The 26,092-nt window shown below is 42.7% G+C and overlaps 1 protein-coding gene across 11 annotated transcripts in view; it reads left to right on the top strand.

The window, feature by feature from the left end:
* The window catches only part of acsf3 (acyl-CoA synthetase family member 3), a 66,933-nt gene that overhangs the window by 34,235 nt on the left and 6,606 nt on the right, over positions 1-26,092 (top strand). For 2 of the 11 annotated variants that reach the window (XM_061814955.1, XM_061814956.1), the window contains exons 8-11: positions 5,373-5,507; positions 5,613-5,724; positions 7,501-7,576; positions 7,658-8,673. In XM_061814955.1, the coding sequence (XP_061670939.1) occupies positions 5,373-5,507; positions 5,613-5,724; positions 7,501-7,576; positions 7,658-7,780 (446 nt within the window). In that variant the 3' untranslated portion in view covers positions 7,781-8,673. Of the gene's footprint in view, positions 1-5,372; positions 5,508-5,612; positions 5,725-7,500; positions 8,678-8,704; positions 9,215-9,712; positions 11,461-26,092 lie in introns of those variants that run through there. The other 9 variants (XM_061814957.1, XM_061814962.1, XM_061814959.1 and 6 more) reach the window with 9 other exon arrangements.

Below are 26,092 nucleotides of genomic sequence, written 5' to 3'. Positions count from 1 at the left end.
TGCTAGCTAATCGCAGGGCTCTTGAGACAGACAATAGTCGCACTCACAATCACATCTAGGGGCAATTTAGAGTCTCCAATTAATCCACGTTTTTAGGATGTGGGAGGAAACCGGAGTGCCTGGAGAAAACCCACGCAGGCACGGGGAGAACATGCAAACTCCACACAGACGTGGCTGGTATTTGAACCCCGGTCCTCAGAACTGAGAGCTCAAAGCTCGAACCAGTTGTGTCGGCGGAATACTGAATTAGTGGGACTAAACTGTGTTTTTCTGTAGCAAGGATTTAAGAAGCGTGTTTGCTCGCGAAAGGTAGCTAACATAAGCTGAAAACTAGTTACCTTCATCTGTCTTCATCAGAGAAATCTTGGGATGAAGTTCGGGTGGTTATCCACACATCTCACTCATCACGGTTATGGATCCTGTTTTATCAAATCCTGGTCCAGAGATGAGGAGCTGGCAAACGACTGGGATGATGTCCATTGTTCTTTGTTGTTGTTAGTTTGTTCTTTGTTCTGCATGTCGTATCAGGCGGCACTAACTTCCAGAGACAAATTCCTTGTGTGTTGTTACATACTTCGTTATTAAAGCTGATTTGTATCCTGATTCTGATGATCTTGCCATATGTGTTTGCTGGCATTTTGCGCAATAGCTTTGCTGCAAAGTGAACGCTCAGAGTGTCCTTCTGGCTTGGCATGTCATCTTTTCTGATCCAGGCATCATTACTGTTGGTCAGGGTAGGAACATATATCGACCGGTAAATTGGGAGCTTCACCTTTTGGCTTAGATCTTTCTTCCCTGTGACAGACCAATACAGCGTTGACATCACTGCAAACGCTGATTGATGCGCCTGCCAATCTCCTCCACCATTCTTCCGTCACTCGTGAACAAGACACTGAGATATTTGAAGTCCTCCAGTTGGGGCAGGATCTCTTCCCTGACCCGGAGAAGCCACTCAACCCTTTTTTGACTAAGGATCGTTGCCTCAGTCTTAGAGGTTGCTGATTTTCATTCTAGATTTTCCACAGTTCTGCTGTGAACCGTTCCAGTAAGAGTGGGATATCGCAGCTTTATAAAGCCATCCAAACCACATCATCTGCAAAAATGCAACGATGTGACCCTGATGTTATCAAACCAGACCTCCTCAGCTCCCCAGGTGCCCCTAGAAAATCTGTCCATAATGATAATGAAAAGAATCGGTGAAAAAGGAAGCCTTGACAGAATCCAAACCTCACTGGAAGTGAATTAGATTGATTTCTGGCAAAGCAAGCCAGGCGTACAGGGATTCAACAGCCTTTGTCAAGGATTCCAATACTCCATGATCCTGGGGCACCAAACACAAGAAGACTAAAACCCCCCAATGGGAACCCAAGTGTGTTTTGATATTGAACTGCTTTCTGATGTGTACCAGCTTGTAAAGGGGAATGCAACTCTGGTGGTCGTTCAGGCAAAAAGTTGGATGTGGGAGGAGTTTGCTGAGGCCATGCACAATAACTTATAGACTGCATAGAGGAATTCAGTTTCTTTAACTCCAATGCACCCTCAAGGGTGTAGAGCTGGTCCACTGTTCTATTGCCAGGATAAAAACCACACTGCTCCTCTTGAATTTGAGTTTCGGCTTCTTGACAGATTCTTCACTTCAACACCCCCCCCCCCCAAATAGACCATTCTTCTTCCCAATAAACCCCTTTCAGTTCTCACTGTCATTACCCACTTAAATGGTGAAGTCCCCCAGAAGAATTTGGCAGTACCCAGTAGGGGCACTCTTCAAGACCCCCTGCAAGGATTCAAAAAAAGATGGGTACTCTGAGCTACATTCGTGCCTGGATGCAGGCAAAAGTCAGGACCCTTCCCCACTCCTCGAGGCAGAGAGAGGCTATCCTCTCATCTACGGGGATGAACCCCTCCATAAAGGCACTGAACCAGGGGAGCCATCAGTATTCCCAGATCTACTCGATGCCTCTCATCGTGTGCAACTCCACAGTGGAACGAGAAAGATCAGGCTTTGGCTCATCTCAGAGTCAGTTTCCTCTGGATTTTCACATAACATTTGACATTTGCTGGAATGCTCTCCTTGGACCGAAGGCGAGTCCGACTTCCTTAACAATAATATTCAGGGTACTGGATTGCAGTCGGTGAGTGTGCACATTTGGCTGTCTCCTCTTCCATTTCAATTAGCCGTTTGCAATGAGGCCAGCGGTTTGCTTCGACTTGCAGAAGCAAAGCCCCATGTGGTGGTGTTTTGTTGAAAGGATGGAACTCTTGGAGGCAAAATTTACTATGTTTATGCGGTGCATTACCAAACACAACCCCGGTGTGTGGGGGTTGTTGTTATGTAAATTAGCACCACTGTTACCAAGTACAGAAAAGATTGCATTTTTCAGAAAATTGCCAGATAACAAAGGGGTTCACTTATTTCACTCGGTTGTTTAATTTTACACTTTGTAGGTGGGCAGGCATTGCAGAGACCCAACTATTTTTATTCTTGAAGAGTGAAAATGGCTATTGTGGGGAGTGGGGGGTATTATTTAATAGCTGGTCCCAGTCACTTTCTGATATCCCTGCAATTTTTGCATCCTCCACATTATCCCATTTGTACCTTTTTCCTAAATGCAAAACAAAGCTGCACTGTGTCGCAGGAGTACATGTGTGCTGTATTTCGCTGACCTCTCAGTCCACCACCCAAACTTAATCGTGACTCATTTTGCACCTCTTCCCCTCCCCTCCCCTCCCCTCCTCAGCATCTTCCGGTACTGTCCCATTTTCTTTGCTTGCTGTCCTCCAGCCCAGCTGAGCCCCTTCAAACTGTTTGCGTCGTCCCCACACCTGTCCCCAATAGTGTGTGTGTGTGTGTGTGTGTGTGTGTGTGTGTGTGTGTGTGTGTGTGTGTGTGTGTGCATTCGAGCGTGGATGCAACACTCTGAATTGGTCTTTAGGACACACATACAGGTGGAAGTGAAAGGACAGCTGAGCTTAAAACTTCCTTTAAGGAGGTACTTTCCATTATGTAGATGTTGTCTGTTGCTACATTGAGAATTGTTTTAGAGAGTACCCGGCTTTCATTGAAAATTCCAAAAATGTATATTAGATCCATTGAAGACTAAAGAGTGCTCAGGTGCAAATGCTGTTTCCCTGTGATTCGATGGCAACCAGCTCAGGGTCCACGCCACCATTAACTTACGAAACGCCTCCTTGGGAAAAATATTGTCTTGTTACGAAGGAAAAATTCAGGATATGAAAGGCAAAAATAGGCGCTGGATTTGCAGCCCCAAAATTTCACCAAATGTAAACATCCTGTATCTTGGTTTGAAAGTGGCGTAATAGAGCTGCTGTCCCATTGGTTATCGCCCACACCTTCCTGGCATCCCATTGGCTAGGAGAAATGTCAATCTTCACTCGTGATGCTTTTTGTTTCCCTTGGACACTCCAGCGTCACCGGATCAAATGCGTCTTCAGAGTCTTCAGTTAGCCTACTATGCATGGTTTTGGGAGGCGGAAGAAAATCAGAGTACCCAGAGAAAATCCACGCAACCACAAGCAAGCATGCAAACTCCACACAGGCAAGACCGGATTTAAACTCAGGTCCTCAGAAGTGGGAGGCAAATGTACTAGCCAGTCGACCACAGCAGAATTTTACTTTTTAGGGGCTTTTTAGTTTATTACTTGGTTAAGTGTGAGAAAAATATCCAAGATAGTCTACAGTGTGAACCATTTCTTTTGTTTATTATTGTATTTTTGTTATCTATGTCAGAAATAAAAGTAAATTGGCATCTCTTCTAAAGGTAGCACATGGCGCGTTTTCTTAGCATGTCTACCTCACAGGCCTTCCTGTCCCAGCCTCTTCTCCCCTAGCTTGCATTGGTTTGTATCTGGGTACACCGCCTTCTTCTCACGTTCCAAAAAGATGAATTCAGAAATGCCCATAGGTGTTAATTTGAAGGTGAAGGGATGTGTACCCGCCTCTTGCCCAAAGTCAGCTGGCATGGACTCCAGCTCTACCATAACAAACAGGATATAAATCGTAGAACAAATCATGAACAAAGTAATATCCACTGTGAAATGTACGTCATCCAGGGCTACTGCTATTGAATCTTTTTGGAATCGATTAACAAATATTTTGTTGAGTACTCAATTATGAGGCCTGGACCTTTACATTTAAATGGTATATGTTGGTACTGAGGAGAGAGTATTGTATGGATTCTGTCCTGAACTTCAGACAACAAAAATAGCTTACATGGTTGGCATTCACTATTGGCATATTTACCATTTTAGGTAAATATAAATAAATAAATAAATACATAAATGTAATTTTGCTTACGCATACATCGTGTAATATGGACAGTATTTGTATTACACATCTAATACCAATGTGTTTTTGGTAATGATTTTTTACTTATGCAACAGCGATTCTGTCCACAACAAAAGTCAATGTGGTAAACCTGGACAGTGGCCAAATGTTCCACGCAACACAAATTGGGTGCAGGTAGTGCAACAATGCTTTTATTAAACAATTACATGAACCAAGTTTTGTGGTTGATTTAGCCGAATTAGACATTTTTTTCACAGCTTTGATGTCATCGCATAGTCAAAAGCAATTTTATTCATTCGTCCATCCGTTTTCTCTCAAGCTTGTCCTCATTCGTGTCTCGGGTGAGCTGGAGTCAATCCCAACTGGTGTCGGATGAGGGGAGGGGTTCACCCTGGACTGATCTTGTGACAATCACAGGACACATATGGACAAACAAACTGCATCACATTCGCACCTATGAACATTTTTTAATCTTTATCATCATTAAGCCACTCAAGCAGAGTGAGAACATACAATAGCAACTGCACACAGGAGGGGGAGCATTGAGATTTGAACCAAAGACCTCTTGACTCTGAGGCAGACCGGCCCCACTCTGCTGCTTTCGGGGCTGTCTAGATCATATCATTTTAACTAATGTTCATGCACCAATGTTCATTTTAAGTTACTACTTTAGTTGAATGGCTACCCCAATGTGTGTCACAACGGTCATAAATCATTTCGTATTAATTCCTGACGACTGCAGTGAATCCAAATCAATGGAGACTTTTTGACGTTGGCTAATTTAAACTCGTCCGAGTAATCAATATAATATTGTAATGGAACGCTCTGAGTCATTCAAATGAGAGTCAATGGGGATTTTACATAAATGGTGGCCATTGTTTTTTCAAAACTAACCTCTATTTCTATTTGAACCACGCTTGTTTGCCTAATGTCAACCAAAATTCTAGATTTCTGTTTCAGTTATTTACTTGTTTTGGTTCATGAAGGATTTATTGAATTGTTATGATTATATCTTTCCATTTTGTGTGCCGAACATTTATGAACAGTCTTTTTCTTTGGCATGCAGGTGATACAGCAGTATTTAAAGACGGGGCATATTGGATCATGGGCCGCACCAATGTTGACATCATCAAGAGTGGGGGCTACAAGATAAGTGCCCTCGAAGTCGAGCGGCAACTGCTGGCCCATCCCGACATCATAGGTAATAAAAAAAACATGCCATAATGATTTTGTCAACATTTGTATCCAATCTATGTCAGTGATAAATCAAGTAAAGGGCTGAAAAATGCTCTCAACTCTTGTAAAGACATCGCTGTGATCGGAGCGCCGGATGAGACGTGGGGACAAAAGGTCACCGCAGTGGTTCAGCTGAAGGAGGGTCAGCGTTTGACCTTGCCGGAGTTGAAGACGTGGGCGAGGTATTGTTGCTTTAGACGGAATCACTCCTTTAAGATATGACATATATTGTTCAAATCATCCAACTTATTGTAATATGTATGCAGTTCATTGGTTGCGAATTCAGTCCATCACAGATTTTTTTTTAAAGGTCACAGTAGTGCAATCACTCAGCTGCACATCTCCGATACGGTCAGCTTTATAGGCCAATTGATTAAAATGTGGAAGCAGTGACTCACAGAGATTGAATTGAGCTAATATTCTTCAGATAAAGAAACTTTACTAACCTATCCATTTAAAACACAATCCACAGTCAGACTTTTATGAAATAAATTCACAAATACCAAGCTTAGCTTGATGAATAGCACATGCTCTCACTCGTAATAATAAACAACAACAGAAACGGGTGCAAGTCAAGAGCAAAGCTTATCTTAATTTTCTTCAGCTACTTGCCTGTAATTCAAAACATCACCGCAATTAATTCAGTACACGTAATTCTTTTTGTTGACTGCATTGCCAGAACCGGGAGTATGAAGAGCAACCCAAAAAATGTTGTGCTTTTATCATGTCTGCAAGGCGTGAGTGTGTGTGTGCGCGCGTGTGTGTGCGCGTGCGTGTGTGTTGTGTGTATCGATGGTAGCCTCAAGTGGTCTCTCTAAATGCATTTTCACAAATTGGTATTGGAATGCATATATAAAAATTCTAAATATATGTAGTAATAAATTATTAGCTGCTATATTGCAAATTCTGTTTACAATAAACACACTTGTGTTTATTGTAGGGGTGTGTGTTTGTATATGTGTATGTATGTGTTGTGCGTGTGTGTGCGCATGCATGCAAGTCATAGCTGTGGGGTCCATATGGTGGCGTGTTCAGTGTTATGGTTAATCATCCAAGTTGCTGCTATACTGATTCTGTGCTGAGCCATAAGGCAAAAACGCACACACAGATCCACACTCCGGCCAGGGGTGCGGCCAGCGGACGGGCAGTACCAGCACACTTCCCGCCAGCCAGTGACTTCATGCTAACAGGGAGGAAGAAAGAGATAAGATGAGACATAAACAAGTAGATGGATGCTCACTCTTCAGTGCCCCGGCTGCAGCTGTCAGTCTGAATCTCCGTCACACTTGCCGGGGCATCACCGTGCGTGTACAGACACACACATGCACGGTGGCCCAAAGAAGTTGGCAACACAAGCCAGCGCCATTACAGATGTGTAGGCATGCGCATGTACCCACTGACACTTTGCTCCGACGTGCTGAGAGCGCAGTGTGAGTCATTCTCTTCACTCGCAGCACAACACAACGCAACACAACATCTCGCGTACGCACACAAAGTAGGTTAAGAGATAATAGGAAAGCTCCAGGCTGCAACTTGACTCAACATAACAACCGTGCACCGAATATGGAAAACTAAAACACTTTTAATTAGCTGAGCCTGCTGTTTTGCTGGTGACTTTTTTTTGTTGTTGTTTTGTTTTATAATGTAGTAATGATTATATTGTTTTGTTGGGAGGGAATTGTCTGTGTCTGGAAGGTAAATTTGGGTTATTAGTGAGGAAAGCTGCAGCGAGGGATGAAGGACATTTCTTATCTCAATTACTCTGCCAGAGGCCTTGCCTTTGTTGTGCAATTGTTTTCTATTCTTGTTGTCTTTGTTGTTGCATATGTGCGCACACAATTATTGGCACTGGCGTGCACGCTCTACTGTTGTGTGTTGTCGCGCCTGCCATCCTGAGCCCGTGTGTGTTTGTGCATCTCCAGTAAACAAGTCCTAAGTGCATTAACGTCCCTTTGCAGGGAGTGCATGGCACCCTACACCATCCCCACTAGCCTGCTTCTAGTGGACGAGATACCAAGAAACCAAATGGGGAAGGTCAACAAGAAGGAACTCCTCCGACTATTTTTCCCGTGATCGCATCACAATTTACTTGGACTGTACATTTATACCTTACAGCACGAGAACATGGCGTCCTCTCATGGGGTATGTTGTCTTCAAAAAGAGGTAACTTTTTTTTTTTTAATAACCTTTTTCTTCTGTACTGTACTTTTCCTTTCGGCTCACCTGCGGCCCCAATGAGGACAAGCGCTGTAAAATGGAAGGGTTGAAGGATTCTCATGAAAAGGAGAGCATGTTGTTTATGTAAAAAAAAAAAAAAGTACTTTCCACCTCACTGTTGTACTGTCCATGCAGTAAATGGATTACTGAAGAGGACAAATGTGTGCTTGTGATTACATGCTGATGCCAAATTGTGAACTTGAATATCAAGCTGGAAGGAAAAACAGCTTTTTAAATCAAATGACGCAAGATTGAAGAACTTTCAAATGAAACCTTGCCCTTCCTTACATTATGGTCATGTTAACTGCTGTGTGCAAAATGCTTCTTAAAAAACATACATTTTTGGTCTTCCATAATTGCCCAACAATCATTACAATAAGTACAATTAACATATTAACATACCATAACCTGTAACTCGGTAGCAGAGATTTTAAGATACTATTTTGTTTTATATTTTTATTGACGATTACAACTGGCACGGTGGATCAGCTGGTAAAGCGTTGGCCTCACAGTTCTGAGGTGCCGGGTTCCATCCCAGCCCTGCCTGTGTGGAGTTTGCATGTTCTCCCGGTGCCTGCGTGGGATTTCTCCGGGCATTCCGGTTTCCTCCCACATCCCAAAAACACGCAACATTAATTCGACACACTAAACGCTCATAGGTGTGATTGTGAGTGCAGCTATTTGTCTCTATGTGCCCTGCGATTGGCTAACAACCGGTTCAGGGTGTACCCCGCCGCCTGCACGTTGACAGATGGGATAGGCTAATGCACTCCCCTTGACCCTTGTGAGGATAAGCGGCAAAGAAAATGGATGGATGGATTAACCATTAGAATCCTTTTTGTCCAGAAATTGAAATGTTTTATCAGAACTAAACATTTACATGACTTTTTCTTTTTTGTGCCTGCACTTTGTGTGGTTTTCATTTACGTGTGTCCTTCCATACAGTTGGTCTGATGAGCGTGAAAATACCAGAGAGGCTTGAGTCGTCGAATTGGGAGGATGGCACTAAATGACGGAGCGTTAAAGTAATGTGCACACTGCTGCAATGTTTTGTTTTTTAGTTCTCTGGAAAATAAATCCAAATTAATGTAATGCAGTGTGCTGTGTTTATGACTGAATTTATGTTTGGAGGTCAATCGGTTTTTAAAAAATATATACTGTATAAATCAGCAACGCCCAACCTTCATACACCTTGGACTGAGTTAGCCGACTGACATAGAAGCAAATAATCAATGATTAAACACAGTATGTAACTCACCATTTTGCCATTACAAAGACTGGGAGTTGCTGGAACAGAATCTCAGTGCATCTTTAAACAGCTCACTTGTTGTTTTTTTCAGTCTCTCCAGCGTGTACATTTGATTGTTTTCTCGATGTCGCTTACAATATGTGGTGACTGTATCCATATTTCAAGTTTCACCATCACTTATTACAGCCTCTGGAATGCGTGAGAGGAAAAGTGGTTAAATTGATGGCAGATTCCGCGCAAGGCCAGATTTGATAGGGAACGCCCACGTTTTCGGGCCGCTCCACTCAGAGTGTGGCATGTGGCACAGAGATGACTGACTTATCTGGTCGGTGGAATCAGCACAGCCAGTGAAGTAACTGCATACCAATTCAGATTTAGGCAGAGGGTAGAATATGGTTCTTATTTGCTCGTTGTGATCATACTTGAAAAAGTAATAGTTGGAAATATACAGCAAAGGATACTTGGGAAAAATAATGAAACATTAAGCTTTTGACGTGTTTTCTCTTTTATCTGATACCCTTATTTTTATTTCTACAAGTGTGCGCGCGTGCAGGCTTTGGTGGCACCTGTGTCACCACAGCTGCGACGAAAGCCTGCAAGCAGATTCTTCAGCACCCACAGCTGGACGCCCGACACTTCATCTCAACTCTTTTGCACTGCAGGCTCTTCTCGCCTCTCATCCTTTCTCATCTCCATTTCCCCAGCACTCAGCCTCCTCCATCATCATCACGACTCCTAACAGATTGTAGCGGGAGCGACTTGACTGAGATGCCTTTTTGAGTGAGCTCTGGTGTGCCCAAGGCAGCAAAGGAAAGACACTGAAGAGTTTTGAAACAGCGGGAGCAATCAGAAAGAGAGGGGGATGAAAGACTATCCAGTCAAAATAAAACACAACTAATGAAGAGTCAGAAAATTCCAAGATGGAAAGACACACAAGTGCAGCCATCACTTGGAACAAGCTCCTGTCTGTATACACACACACACACACACATACTGGTCTGGCCTCAGCCACTAGAGACCTGATTAAGAGAGCAGCGCTATCGATCTGTGGGCTGGCAGGCTAGGATGGATGAGCAAACAGGAGCACCAGAGGACGGCGTCCGTGCCCCCAAATCCCACCCCGCTGCACCACCCAACCACCCACGCTGCATCTGGAAGTGAGGCAGGGCCACAGGCAGCAAGGCATCGGCTTTCACGCTTAGGAGGAGGCCGCCAGCAGCAGGGGGTCCAACCCAGTGTACAGAGTGCAGTAATAAGTGCATTATCGCCGTGTGTGTATGTGTGTGTAGTGGGAAGGGAGGCGTTGGTATGGTCAGGACCCGTTATGGTGTTCACATGTAGGAGGGGAGCCTGTTTATTCCCTCGACTGAAGGTTGATCGAGTACCTGTGCCCTTGAACTATAGTCCACTTCCCTCTCTCTCTCTCGCTCTTTCTCTCTCTCCCTCTCTCTCTCTCTCTCTCACTCTCTCTCACACACACACACCTCTGCCTGTGTTTGCTGGTGCATGGTGGAAGATGTTGTCTGCAGATGGCTGCTTATTGGACCCCAGGGTCCAAGAGGATGGCTTATGGGGGACACTGGTGAGCTTGTTTATGTGTGACACACAGAGTTCGGTCACACGCGGGTGATGTTATACATAAATAGCTCACATTGGGATGTTTTGGTGCTCCTCTGCCAATGTTCTGTTTTTTTTATAGCAGTGTACCTGTGTGCTGATTTTATGATGAACACAGTAGGCCTGAAAAGAAAACCTGCTGGTTTCACAGATGCAGCAAAAATGGAAACAGCATTACATTTACAAATACTATTTCGCTGTTCATGGTGTTTAAATGGCACTTCATTGGATCCCTGAGTGGACTCATTTGTGAGGCCGTTTTTCCAAAATTCATATCAGATGAGACAGAAGTACTGACACAGACACAGGCACACAACAGTTCACGTTATCCTCTAAATATGCTTCAGCTAATTTGTATTTAGATAATAGATAAAGCGCGATGTTATGTTCCTCTCAGATTCATCCAGTGACACGTTATTGAGCAGACTTTAATGTCTTGAACACGATATTAATTTTTTTTTTTTTTTTGCTTGCCTTGAGCCCATTATTTATTTTTACTTTTTAACATTTTATTCATTGGTGACACAGTGGACAGCTTGTTAGCAAGACAGCCTCACAGTTCAAAGATCGCGCGTTCCTATCCGGGCTCAACCCTTCCTGTGAAGAGTTTGTGACTCCAGTTTCTTCCCACATGGCAAAAAAAATGCAAAGTAGGTTCATTGTAGACTCTTAATTGTTCTTAGATGTGAATGTAAGTATGAATGCGTGTTTGTCTGCATGTCCCCTACGACTGGCCAGCATCCATCCCAGGCTCCAGTGACCCTGTGAGGATAAATAGAATCGATAATAGATAATGGAGATGAAGGAACCTGAACTCAGTAAATTAGCTCCATGGATTCATGGTTAGCACGTCTGCCTCACAGTTCTGAGGTTCAGACTTTGAACCTCAGCTGTGGGCTTCCTTTGTGGAGTTTGCATACTTTTCCCATATTGCAGATGTTTTCTCATGTTCAAAAATATATAATAAATTAACTTAAGACTGAACTTTATTCTAAACTCATCACTGTGTGGTATTTTATCATTTCCTGTAATAATGCAATTTTCCATCATGTGACATTGCCACTGTCAATGTGTCGCATGGTCCAGATTTATTGTACTACTGTATTATTACGTCTCTCAAAATTAGAAAAATTCAAAAAGTCTATTTTTTTATGATTTTTGAGGTCAGTGAGATGTCCACTTCAAAAATTGTCTGAGAGAAGCAATTCTTGCTACAATCTAAAAACTGTCAGATAGGTATTGATCTCACAGTGTTTATTATTGTGGTTGTCATTTGCAATGGTGTAGAACCACACCGCATCGTACTGGGAGGTGTGCTGCATTTATCTCACTAGTGTGTTGAGAATTAGGGTTCAGTTGATTGAAAAATATGACTTGGGATGATTCTGTGCAGTTTTTCAGCAAAGCACCAAATTTGGTGCATGGTTTTACTTTGTGGCTGAACTCAAAGGGCTGCAAATATCTGTCATGAAGTTGCTCCCATCACTCTGCTTCAAACACAGACGAACAAAAAACACAAAGTAAAGCTTCTGGATTCATAGCACAGCACCCACGTCCAGCTGACCACACGCACACAAGCATGTCAAAACACATGCACACTTTTGACATTCACAAAAGGCTCTGCAGCTACATGATGACCACGAGGGGTTTTATGTTTGGAGGTGTGCATCGGAAGAGGAGGAGGGATGAGAGCACGACAAGCCGCAGGGACAGCCGCAGTCCGTTTACACACACATGTGCAGGCCTGTGTGAGTGTCTGGTAGATGCTTGTAGGTGGCCTCTTGTTTACACGTGGCTCATGTTTATTCTAAGGCTGCATTCACATCACTGCCTCAGCCTTAGGCTCACTCTCTCTCTCTCTCTCTCTCTCTCTTGTTTTCCTCCTTTGCTGCTATTGACCTTTTCCCACTCCTCTCTTGTGAACTTTCACTCCCTGACTCATTGCTCTGCATACACTTCTTTGAGAACAAGTGTAACCCGGCCATTGAATGACACCCAATACAAGATGTGTAAAAAGAATTCAATCTCATCAATGATAGTCATCAATCGTCAATCAATCATGTAAAACAGAATTGCAACATCTTAAAGTCATCAGCTATTCACACTCATATTGACAGGAAGGAAAATAGTCTTTCAATGCCTCATCGTGTATGTTTTTTAAATATTGGCAGAAGCTGGCAAAGTAGAAAAACCACACAAATCAGTCAAATCAAAATAAATGCTGAATCAAAGCAATCCAGTCTTACCACAACATCTGCCTAAACAAATGTATTTGTTGTCCATTCAGTCCACATTTTGTGGCCAAATTAACAAACTGTGAAAATACCACCTTGAAAAGTAGTAGTTTCTACTATGACTGTGAACATTAGTACACCTGCAATACACCTACGACACAGCAGAAATACACTCCACACTAGTCTATTGTTGAATGAATCCCACTCCCACAAAATATCCAAACAGATGACCGTTTTCATTGCAGGCTCTTTTTGTTACCGTTCTTGTACTGAATTCCATTAGACTATGAAGAAGAATATGAAGGTCTGTTTTTTTTCCCTCCACTCCATTTTACTTCAGTATGAAGAGAAGAGGACAATATTAATGCGCCACTTCGTCACAGTTGAACAGTCCCAAAAAATCTGAATCAATAGTGGATTCTATCACGTGTGAGCTCTCATAAATTGGCCCTCTCCACGATGTAGAGACTAGGTCACGAGAGAATAAATAGTAGGCGGACTCGCTAATGATCGATCATTCCGGACAAGCGCCCGCACCCGAGAGCAGGTCGCCTGACAAGATCATTCATAAGCGCTGCTGGAAGAGCGATCGATCAGCTCCATGAATGATCAGCGCCACAAATTCTATGAAGCCACCTGGATGTCCAGCCATGTCTTTTTGGAAGAGAAGCTTGTAGCTTGCAAAAGCAAAATTGGGAATTCTAAATCTCTCCAAGTCCTCCGTCTCAAAGTCTCTGTGCGGCAGCACGCGCGATTTAATGCAACTGTTGCATTTGATGCAGCATAACTGAAGGTAGTTGAGGGGGAGTCGGCAGGGGTCGTGAAGTCGCCTCGCTCAAGTGTAATGGAGGTATTTATTATTGACGCTATTCCACTGAGCTCAACGGTGGGGAGTCCATTCCAACAATGAGCCAGCGCCGCCTTCATTTTTATCTGACCTTATCTAATATGTGTCTTGCAGGCTTTCACATCAACACGCACAAATATATCTTACTCAGCATCTCATCTAGATTCCTAATCTGTACCCTTATAGGGAGAATGACGTGAGAAGGAGTGTACTCTCCTCGCCTGGCCGCGTGTATCAATATCTCCCCATTGATCTGAGCCTCGCCTCTCCTCCTCCATTCGTGCACATATAGATTGGTTTTCCCAGCAGGTATCTGTGGCCACAATCTGGCTGATGGACAGCGTGTGTGTTTGTGTGTGTGTGTGGGGGGGGGGGTGGGGGGGGGTCTGTATTGAACCACAGCATTACATGTGCCACTGCAATGAGTTAGGTCACTGAAAAAAACGGCTACAAAATTGTGACAGGTTTTGTAGCAGTGCGGTGAAAGTTTTGAGACATTTCAATTGTCAGGAATAAACCAACCACACAACAGTTACACTGAAAGACACAAAAAGAAGTGATATACTCACGTTTGTGGGGGATGTTTTGACAGCTTCCAGCTATAACTAAGTAAAATATATACATGCCAAATAATGAATGTGTGCTTTAGCATTCAGACAAATTTGACTGCGCTGATACTTACAGCAAACTGGAATTTCTAGATCTCGTATCAGAATCAGTTTTATTGGCCAAATATATAAAGAAGACACAATTAATTTGTCTCCTAGTACGACATATATATTGAGTACCAAAACAGTAGACAATCAATTGACATTCAACATTTTTTGTTTTTAAACATAGTTGTGCCAAACTGTGCGAAGATGTAGAGATGTAGATGTAGAACAGTTACAATGCCCATTCGAGCCGTAGTCCAGTGCAGTGACAACTGTGCAAAGGGTGTCAAGAGTTCAAGGTGTATATGCGGTTTAAAATGACAAGTCGTACGATAGTCTATCATATATACTACTAATTGGTCCAACAGGATGTGACAGCAAAAACGAGGTAGAAAATTGGCAGCATGTTGCAGTGGAGTTGTAAGAATTGATTTACAAGACAAAAAAAATCTCTTCGAATGCCTGCTAGTTTTGGTTTGCATTGTGATCGGTAGCCCGTACCCAATGGAAGGAGCTGGAAGAGCTGATGGCCAGGATGTGGAGGATCCGATAGGATCCTCCCCTCTCTTGTCCAAGTTAAGCTGTCGTGTAAGTCTTCAATAGTGTGGTGCCGACAATCTCTTCAGCAGTTTTGGTTGTCCGTTCCAGTCGGAGTTTGTCCTTTTTTGTGGAAGCCCCAAACCAGACTGTCATGGAGGTACACAGTACTGATTTGATGACCGCTGTGTAGAACTGTCTGAGCAACTCTTGTGGCAGGCCGTGGCTCCTCAGATGCCGCAGGAAGTATATCCTTTGCTGGGCTTTTTGGAGGATGGAGTTGATGGTCGTCTGTGACAGTGTAATTCTCAGGAAGCTGAATGTCTCAAGGGTTGACACAAGACAGTTGGACAGCACGAGGGGCAGCTGTGGTGTAGGATGCCTCCTGAAGTCAACAAATGTCTCGATAGTCTTTAGGGCATTCCGCTTCAGGTTGTGATGGCCACACCACTTCCCATCGTTGATGAGCTGGATGAACGTGGTGTCATCTTCAAACGTCAGGAGTTAGACAACCCGGTGCTTTGAGGTGCAGCTGTTTGTGTGGAGTGAGAAGAGCAGAGGGAAGACGACACAACCTTGGGGTGCCCCCAGTGCTGATAATGCGTGTGGATGAGGTGGTGTCCCCCTCCCTCCGCTGCTGTCTCCTGCATGTCAGGAAGTTGTGGACCCTCCGGCGGATGGCAGACGGTAAGCAAAATTGCATTGGGTCCAGCTGAGGTCCTGCGACGCTGTTGGGGTGGTCATTCAGAGCCAGGGTTGCAGGTTACTTGGGGACGGGGGTGGTGGTTGAGAGTTTGAAGTGGGTTGTCACTTCACACAGTTATAGAGACCTGTTCCTCTAGGAACTTTTATTCTATTTTCGCTCTGAGTTAGGTGTTGTAGCTAAATTGTAGCTAAACAACAATAGCAAAATAGGCATGCAGTTGACAACTACTAAGCAACAATTAATGGCCTCTGTAATGGTCAAAATCAGAAGCATGTGAACGTAGGATGTCAGATTTTCGGTCTCTATGTACTGCTGTGTCCGTCTAATTGGCCTTCCAAATCAGTAGTGCTCTCTGAAGGAATTGAAACTTTATTAGCAATGGCACTGTTTTTTTTTTTTTTAACCCATGAGATTTCAAATTTGCGCAAGATGTCCAGCAAGGCCCAATATAATGTCAGAATTCCCCTTCCCTTCTTTTTGGTTGGTTTGACGGGCAAAACACATCGGCAGAGATCTGCACACATTAAAGTGGGACTGTCATAAACATTCTAAAATAAATATTGTAATGAAAAATAAATATAACAGTATTCACCTCAATGTCTATACGAAAAAAATATATCTGAGCGGATCGTACGTCATTCATGCGCAAAGTTGCGCAATTGAGTGTCCCTCGACATCCAAGTGGTCGCCATATTAGTCGCGTCCTTTGTCCTTGAGTCATAGTCACTTCCGCCATTGAAAACGCGTAGTGCTATGGAAGCCGAAAAACAGAGATATTTGGATTTTTCCGACGCTCCTTCTGACACCGAAGCTCTTTTCGAAAAGGACAACACCACACTACCGAGTGAAGTTACCGGGGCAATATTACACGATTGTTTCGAGCCCTCAGGGCAATATTACACTGTTGTTTCGAGCCATATTCAGATGATATGCCATCACGGCCAATCCGCATCCCCGTCCGATCCACTTCTGCGGTGGAGATGAGCCATCGCGGCTCATCGCAGCCGGCCGGTGTGGCTTATGACAGAGTCGAGCGGTGCTGCTTTAGGGGGGTGCTTACAGACGCTGCAATACTGAGCAACACAGTCGAGTCGGGGGCGATTTATGCGTGGACGCAACTGAGTAACGCAGTCTCGGCTGGGTTCTTCCGAGCCGCCCCCGTCCCAAACCCCGACGTCCAGCCTGTGACCGCTGAACGCCGTGCCTCAGCCGGTGTAGCTGATTTTCTGTGCTGGTGGCATATAAGGAGGAGGTGGAGCCGAGCCATGCTGCTTTTAGGGGTATGTTCAAAGCCGCCGCAGTACGCGATGAACACTATCGAGACGAGGCTGAGTGAGACATTGTTGGCTGCGTGACGCGCACTTCAACACATTTCATACGTGGATCTTTTGTTACGTTATGAGAGAGACCGAGTGTTCCGCCCCAAACTATTTTTTTTTAGTAGCTGTATACACACCTACCTTTTATTTGGAACCTACGAAGCTCTCGTCCTCTGCACCCGTGCAATCCATTTTTCACAACGAACAGGGTCTCTTTCAAACTTATGAAGGCTAAATCCATTCTCCCGAGTGTTCAAGCCATGTCCAGCAATGCAATGAGACGGCATTTTGGCTAACACGAAGGAACATGGAGGTAAAACTAATGGAAACAAACGAGTCCACTAGGGGGCGCAGCTGTCCTTTACGTCACTTCCTGCTACTTCTCGACAATAAATCCCTGAGAGAATTTTCATGGCGGGAGTTACAAAAAGCTGTATACGTCCAAATCATGTTTTGTGGTGAAAAAACACATGGGACCATATTGGCTGTGGGTTTTTCATTAATAATATACCAAAAATCATCAATTTCATGACAGGCCCACTTTAAGTACACTAAACTATTAGCTTCTGTGGTGAGAACGCTTTATTTTATTTACATTTTGATATTTCTGTCATGTTCTTAGATAAATATTGATTCTGAAGTGCTCCAGATCCAAGTGGCGCAGGTATCTGGTGTTGTCTTTGTATGTACTATTGATTTTTTTCTACAACTGCAATGTGATAGCGGTGGATTAAGCGGGGCAGGTACAAACTACAAAGGCGCGATACGCACTGTACATATCAACAATAAACATGTAGTTAAACAAACACAGTATTCTTAAATTGATACATTAATTGTGCATGCTTTCTTGTGTCATTAGTAGCTGTCTGTTCACTTGTTTTTCGGTTCTTTCCTGTATCTGCAGCGCTCCTTGTACAGTACCTTGTATCAGGTCTTCCCACCCCTTGTGTCCACCTCACTTGTACATCATCGTGTCCGAACGTATTTATTTTAGCTCCTTACATTTTTCAACTCCTGACAAATGCTTGTCATGGCTTGTGTGGTTCTTTGAGCTTTAGTAGTCTTTTTTTTTGTTTCTTTCAGTTGTGATTGCTCGGGTAGTTTCTTTTTTTTTTTTTTTTTTGTCATGAATGAGTTACATCTTTGGAAATAAATAATAAATATATAATATTGTATACAATAAATTTGGAAATTGACCTTTGAGAGTTTATTTATCTGGTCTTATTTGCCAAATATTTATGTTTTGGGAATAATACATGAAAAAGACGGCAAGACATTGCATTTGGGACTCTTCATATTGTGAAGCTATTTTCTATATTTGTAATTATTTAACTATTGTTATTTGTGTTTAGACAAATAATATCCCATGTCCACAATTACCCATAGCCATATGCTTCCTCAGCACATGCATATCTAATTCTAGTAACGTCACATTTATTTGTATTGCCCTTAATCACAAAAGACTCTCAAGATGCTATATATATATATATATATATATATATATATATATATATATATATGTGTTTTCTCCCTGTGCCTGCGTGGGTTTTCTCCAGGCACACCCACATCCTCCCACATCCCAAAAACAAACATTCATTGGTGACCCTAAATTGCCCCTAGGTTTGAATGTGAGTGCGACTGCAGGGTGTACCCTGCCTCCTGCTTGATGACTGGCCTGATGGCTCCAGCACTCCCACGACCCTTGTGAGGATAAGCGTCTCAGAAAATTGATGAATACATATACATGCATGCGTGCTCACACATACATGCAAATATATAAGATAGATAGATAGATAGATAGATAGATAGATAGATAGATAGATAGATAGATAGATAGATAGATAGATAGATAGATAGATAGATAGATAGATAGATAGATAGATAGATAGATAGATAGATAGATAGATAGATAGATAGATAGATGTGTCTGTGTATGTCCAAGAATAATTGAAATTACTTTTTGTGGTGGAAAATTATGCCAAGTGTCCTCTAAAAATAACAACAACAAAACAGTGTGCTGCTGTGTTTATTGTTACTATGCCAAGACGTAAACCTAATGGATACATCTCGCGCAGCCATTAAAAAGTAATGCTTGTGCGTATACATCTACAAATGTGTCGTGTGTGTTTGTGTGTGTGTGTGTGTGTGTGTGTGTGTGTGTGTGTGCACATTTGGTGCATTTGGTCGTTTTGATGTGTGGATGCATTTGTCTGTATGTGTCTGTGCTGTTGCCATCAGTGGCCGACCATAAATCAGAGGCCCCCTGGTCGGGGGATTGCCCGGCTCGTGGCTCCATGTGTAATTACAAAGCTGACATTTAAACAGCAGCAACCATATTTCACTCTCCGCGTTGGACGCGCAGTGGTCTACGGGCGGAGTAAAAGTTTTCCACTGATTAAAGAAAGGACGGAAAGAGGAGGAAGAAAAAAATCAATAGGAAATAGTATGCATTCTAATGCCTTGTTAATGGACCCACATATTAATTATTCAAGTGTGGCCATTTTGACTGCTCATTAAAGTGGCAGTTGAGAGGAGAAATGTGCTGCATGACCCTCCATGTAGTGCTCACAATTTCATCTTTCTTTACAACTGCATGTACAGTACCAGACGTCCTTAGTTGACTTGATCACATTCGTTCACATATAGTTGCTGCTGCAACAACACTCTTGATGTTTCCATTAACTTAACTTTTTACTTGACTTTATTTCAACAACATCTATGGACTTATTTTTGTAAGTTCAAATCTCAGTTGACTTTGGGCTGGAGGGGACAAACCTTGGACTGGTCGCCACCCAATCACATGATAAAGAACCATGCGCTCACGTTTGCAGAGCAATTTAGAGTGCACAATGAACCTAACATACATACAAGTAAATCACAAATCTATATTAAATCCAAATTAAGGCTAAAACAAAAGATTTTGAATCAGATTTGCCATTTTGCAAATTACCAAAATTAGTAAACAAGACAATTACTCGGGAATTTCTCGTGACATGCATGGAAAGTAGACAAGGCCAATGGGTTCACCATATTTTGGAGGTTACATGCATTGGTAGGATGAGTGTGGCCATTAAAAACAGAGAGGAGGTAAAACAGCGAATAGTGGTGAAATTTTAAGTCCTCCACTTGGTCTCGCTGTCAGTCGGCACCTGTTCAAAGGAGCGGCCGCACGACTGGACTCCTAATGGCGGTGAAGTACCCATCGCCACCAATGGCTCTTTGTTGATTTATTTTTCCATTTACAGAACCGCCACAGCTGCTCCTCCTTTTTTCTTTGTCAGCGTTACCATTCAAGCGCTCCATTTCTCTCTTTGTGTCGCATGTACATCTTCTGCTCAGCGCCGCGCCAGTGGCAGGGAGCATCTGTCTCAAGGTCCCCCTGCCACACAGTGTTAGAGTCAGGGTGGGTCAGTCACTCGAGCGGCCTGTCTGGGAGGGCCTGTGGGCAGAACGGGGCAGGACTGGCTGTACGCACGAGGGCGTCCATGCGGAAACGTGTCCCCGGGTCCGTCCTGTTTGTCTATCTCGTGCCATTCGTCGCCGTGCACTTGGTTTTGTGCGATTTTGGAGACGTTTTCTTTGTAGGTCAATAGCAAAAAAAAAAAAAAAAAAGGCTGCTTTTCACCGACCTCTCATTCTCTGTGTGTCCTCGATGCTTGTCTTTTTTTTCTCTTTGACTTTCTGGAATGTCCATTTGCTATGTGCAGAACTATGTGTCTTTGTGCATGCATTCATGTGTGCTTTTCTGATTCTTGCAGCAGTGCATAACTATAGCAATCACACATTCCTGTCCACTGGCAGTGTTTGGGCAGCTTTAATCTTCTTACTTTTAGACTGTTTAACCTGTCTCGGTTCAGTGAAGTTGTTATTTACCAAAGCAAAGTGGAATGGTGTCAGAGGGAACAGGCAATAGTCAGTAAATCACAGCGGATTGCAGCCACAACCCAGCTAAACTGGGAATAGGAAGTGACTTAGTTGTTGGTCAAATTGTGGAGTGGTCGTCAAATATTTGCGCACGATCAGGTGCATTTACATTTTTATCTATTTTCTGATTCCTTTTAAAATGTTCAGAGTTTTTTTCACCTTCAATTTTATATTGTCTCTGTCCAGTTCTCCCCCTCTCTCAACTTCTCTATTTTAATACCGTAAGCTTTCCCTTTGCCTTCATATCCATCCATGTCGCTGTATGGCCTTCTCTGAAGGTGCAGTATCTATCATCCGTGTAGCAGGGATGTTTCTAAGCCATGCTGTGTGTGATAGATGGACGAGTCGCTGATGTGCTGCTACCTGCAGAGACACAAAGCAGAAAGCTATTTAGTAGCAGAACAAGACACATTGCTTTTCATTTGTTGTCAAACCGCAGGGATGTGCGTGTGTGAGTGTGTTTGTAGGGTTTGGGGGGGGGGGTAGAGGTGTTTAGAAGGAGGTTTTTGAAGTGGAGGAAAGAAAAACAACAACAGATGCTTTTTGGCTGTCCGGCATCATGCTGCCACTGTACACAAGTTGAGCTCAAATCTATCTACAGTGTATCACGTCGTCGTTGTTGACAAATCAATGGCTCTGACATTGATGACTGTGTGTGTTACAGCAAAGCACTCAGACTGTCTCCCAGCCTGCCTGCTGTGGAGACTTCAGCAAGGAAGCACTTGAGGCAAGAGTACTCGGAGGTGTATGGGCTGTGGGAGTGTGTGCCTATAACTGTGCGTGTGTGACAGAAACAGAGTGACTATTTTAGAACACGTGTATGAGGGGGGCCGTTGGGGACATTATTCAGGAATAGCTATCACACTTACTATTCTCTCTCCCCCTCTCTCTCTCTCGCTCTCTCTCTCTCTCTCTCTCTTTCCCTCTCACACATATACATGGACACACGCGTGCACACGCACTCACACACACACGCTGCTAAAAGGTTCTCATAAACACTCCTCAAATGCAATCATGAACACTGGTCAAATGTTCTTATAAACACTAGCCTAACACTCTCATACACACAACCGAAAAGCTTTGCTCTCATAAAACTACTTTAACATGCTCACATGTGCATGTCAATCATGCTCTTGCATGCATGTCACTAACACACACGCACGTCAATTTACCCACGTGACTGATTCTCATGCTTACATGTCAATCACATTCACACACACTGGTGCTCACACACGCATATCAAAAACTTTTACGCAGTCATGTCACTGGCACTCATGTGCACATCTCTCACGCTCACGCTTGTATGTCACAGTTTTTTTTTTGTTTTATTTCTTTGTTTTGAAATGCTTTTAATCCTGTAAACCACATTGTGTTTCCTTCTGTATGAAATACGCTATACAAATCAATTTGCTTTGCTTGATTTCTTGTTCTTGTTGTTGTCACGCATGTCAGTCATGCTCACGTATGCATGCCACTAACACTCACATATGTTTGTCATTCATGTTCACGTGCGCTTCTCACTGGCACACACGCACGGATGTCAATAACGTAAACGCGCACATGTCAACTACGCTCACATGAGAGTAGTGCCAATCTTAATTCACTTACATTGTTCAATTCAAAAAGTGAAACTCCGAGGGATTCACTCACAGTGTATGAATATACGTATAATAGCAGAACACATAAACATTTATATCCATATATATATATATATATACATATATATATATAACTCCAACTGTTGTTATATATATATATATATATATATATATATATATATGTGTGTGTATATCCACAACGTGATACACTGTAGATAGTTGCTTTTAATTTGTAGGTTCCAGTTGGTTAATCAGAAGCTGTCTCGTGTATGACACAGGTCGAGGCTTGTCTGCTGCGTTACGTATACAGTACGTTGCATATAGGATGACTGGATTGTCGCCTATCAGCTCCCCTGCACCGAGGTACCTCATGAGATGGCCATTGAGTTTATATTCTAGAGATTCAAGGAATTTTATGGTCATAAAAATCAGTACAGTATTGCCACAGTTACCTTTACTGATTACTTGATTCCAAAAGTAACTAAGTTAGATGACAAGTAACTTTTAACTTACTTTCAGCAACGGTCAAGTGGCAAGAATATCACTTTTAATATTCACAGTCCAAAAAGATCATTAGCTTAACCCTACGCATTACTTGGTAATATATGCCACACAGGTTACAGAATGACATCAACAACATGAACCAATAACTTAAATATTAGTGCAGTTACTGTCATAATGAATACCCCATAAAAAATACATTTGTCGACAGCAACCCCACAAGCTGATGAGTTTTGCATTCCTGCCTCCTAACCTTTGACCAGCTGATCAGTTTATGCAGGACACAGGAAACCTGGTCTATCTCAACTGAGCCCATCAACTTGTTCAAAGTCCTCCCCTTGCCATTTTAATGTTGCCCCCAACAAAGACCCTTTTCTATTGGCTTGACTCATTGACCAAGAATCTGGGAAACAACCTGGTCAAATGTATGAGTTCTGAACGTCACCAATGACGTGAGCGGCAGTGGGTTGTCAAGTGAGCAAAGGGTCGGCGGTTGGAATACCGACTCCAACTGTTGCATGTCCAAGTGGCCTTGAGCGAAACACCAGACCCTAATTGGTAGCCCAATGTGAGGCAGTTTAATGGTGTAGATAAAGTGTTATATGAGCGCAGACCATTTACCATGTGTTTTACTAAAAACTTCTGCTGTCATATTTGTTTGGGAAAAATACATGATTGTGTTTTACCACAGATGACAGGAAATGTTACATCACTGGCATTTAGTGGTCTTAGCCACCAAACTAAAGTGGAAACACTCAATCCATATGTTAGCCATGGTGTGTGATATAATATGAAAGCCGGGATTTCATTTTCTTATATGAGATAGCCCACATTTAAATTTAGGGTCGAATTCAATGTCAGAGGTGTGGTGTATTCTTCCGTGCTGCTTTTTTGGACAACTCCATCAAAGTTCAATAGACCAAGTCCTTTTGTCTTTCTGGTTCTTGTGTTCCTGCTCCACCTGAAACTTTGCCTTCCGGAACATCGCCTCCTCTCAGCGCATGAGGGTGGGCGAGTCACATGTGCTCAGCCTAGTGAGACACTCTGGCCAACTCCTCTACTACTAAACTTTGTGTAACAGTCGAGTCTCCTCCAATCTTAACCAGGCAGGAAGAAATGGTGTAAGCAAATTCCCTCTGAATGTATGGCAAACAAGTTGCTTGTGCGCTTTGGGCCTCTTTTGTACTCTTTTTTTTTTTTCTTTTTGCCTTTTTCTTCAACTCGACCTGTCGCCATCCTGTAGAGTCAGCCGCAGAACAGACCCGCCTGCCGCACGTCATTTTCATTACGAGAGTAAAATTTTCTAATTATCAAGTACAACTTTCTTCATAATATTTTGGGATTCGATTAACAATCACAGATATTCCCAGTTTTAGCTTCGCTCAACAGGCTCCCGTGGAGTTTATGCTCACATCACAAGTTCAGCCTTTTGGACGAACGTGTATTTTTTCATAATAAAAGTTTAGATTAACCAATCAAGACTTGTATATATTTTTATAGGTTTTTGCAATTGAGACATTACCTAGAGAAAATAATGAAAAAAGAAGAACCACAAACTAATCTGTGTATGGTCAAGATATTCCTTCTTACTTATAAGTCAGACCTAGGGGAAACATATGTAAGATTTATAGAATATTACAGGAGTTAGACGGTGATGATTCCATATATACAAAAGAGAAATGGGAAAAAGAAAGCAACGTTAACCTGCAGGTGGAAACTTGGAAAAAGATAATCTCCAACCAGTGGAAAAGTACTTCTGGTCTATCCTGGAGAGAATTTGGGTGGAAAAATGTAGTCAGATTTTTTCAAAGTTCCAGCTCAGTATATCTCGCTGGATGCAAGTACCTCCTGATGGAGAGATTGTGGAGAGAATAAGGCGACACATTTTCACGTGTTCTGGGACTGTCCAATTGTTTTAAAATACTAGAAAGACATTAAACAAAACATGGAGTTACAGTAATTATGAAAGTCTGGATCTGTGTGCGTTTGAGTCTAACAATTGACTGGTTAAATCAAGACCTAATTGTTCCATTATTGCAGCTAGTCTTCTCAATGACAAAAATTAATAGAGGTTTTTCATCACTTTTCCGAAAAGTTGCAAATTTAAAAAAAGACATGGTACCTACACGAGATAAATATAGTTTCTGCATAACCTGCGGGCAGGCAGGAGTCGGTACACAGGAGATTGATCAAAGGAGGCAGGAGTATCAAGGGAGTCAGGCTTACGGGGTCAGTCGGAGAACAGGGGGAGGTCGGTACACACGGGAATACGATGAGAGATACGGGAGTGCTGGAACGGGGCATGAACCACAACGATCTGGCCCGGACCAGTCGTCCCCATGGTCCTATAACCAGGGGCCTGACTGAGGCCAATCAGCCAGGATAAAAAGCAGGTGTGTGGCTCCCAATCACCGCGACCGTGCAGCCCGGGCTGAACTGGCAGGATCATGACAGTTCTGTTCATTTGAAATTCTTACAGTACTTTACTGAATAAACAGCTGTGGTAACTTGTAATTTCACTTCAAAGTTCTTCTGTCCGACTAGAAAGTAGTTGATTTTATGCAAATAAAACAGTAATGAATTCTATTTAATAAAACTGGGAGATCGATTTAAGAATAATCTAATAATGCTCCCTGCAATAGTTAAAGCAATCAAAAATTATGAATTCACTAGTCACAGTCACTAAAACTATCAATCTATCAATACTTACCCATAAATTATAAAAATAATTATAGCGATATCATCTGCATTACAAACTTGTCCTTTATTGTAACTGCATGCATACCTGCCCTTCTAACAAGGCAGCAATTACAAACTGATAGCCCATAACAGTGCCATGTTTCAGTTGGACCACTTCAACACTGGTGGAATTTACAGAATCTGCACTGCATTTATTTGAATCGGAAAGACAAATGTGACAATTTGCTGAAAATGAGCAAAGCAGGCAGAAATGATAATAATAATTAAAAAAAAAAAAATTTTACTGTTCGTTCTCACTTATTCTTTTCCTTTCGGCTTGTCCCATTAGGGGCCACCACAGCATGTTATCGTAGATGAACGCATATAAGAGGCTGTACATCACAGTTGAGCTTGACAGGCCTTACTGTCCATCCATCCATCCATCCATTTTCTATAACTTCTCCGGGTC

This window comes from Syngnathoides biaculeatus, chromosome 3, assembly GCF_019802595.1.
Source record: "Syngnathoides biaculeatus isolate LvHL_M chromosome 3, ASM1980259v1, whole genome shotgun sequence".
Taxonomy (NCBI): domain Eukaryota; kingdom Metazoa; phylum Chordata; class Actinopteri; order Syngnathiformes; family Syngnathidae; genus Syngnathoides; species Syngnathoides biaculeatus.
This window is presented reverse-complemented; position numbering and strand designations above follow the sequence as displayed.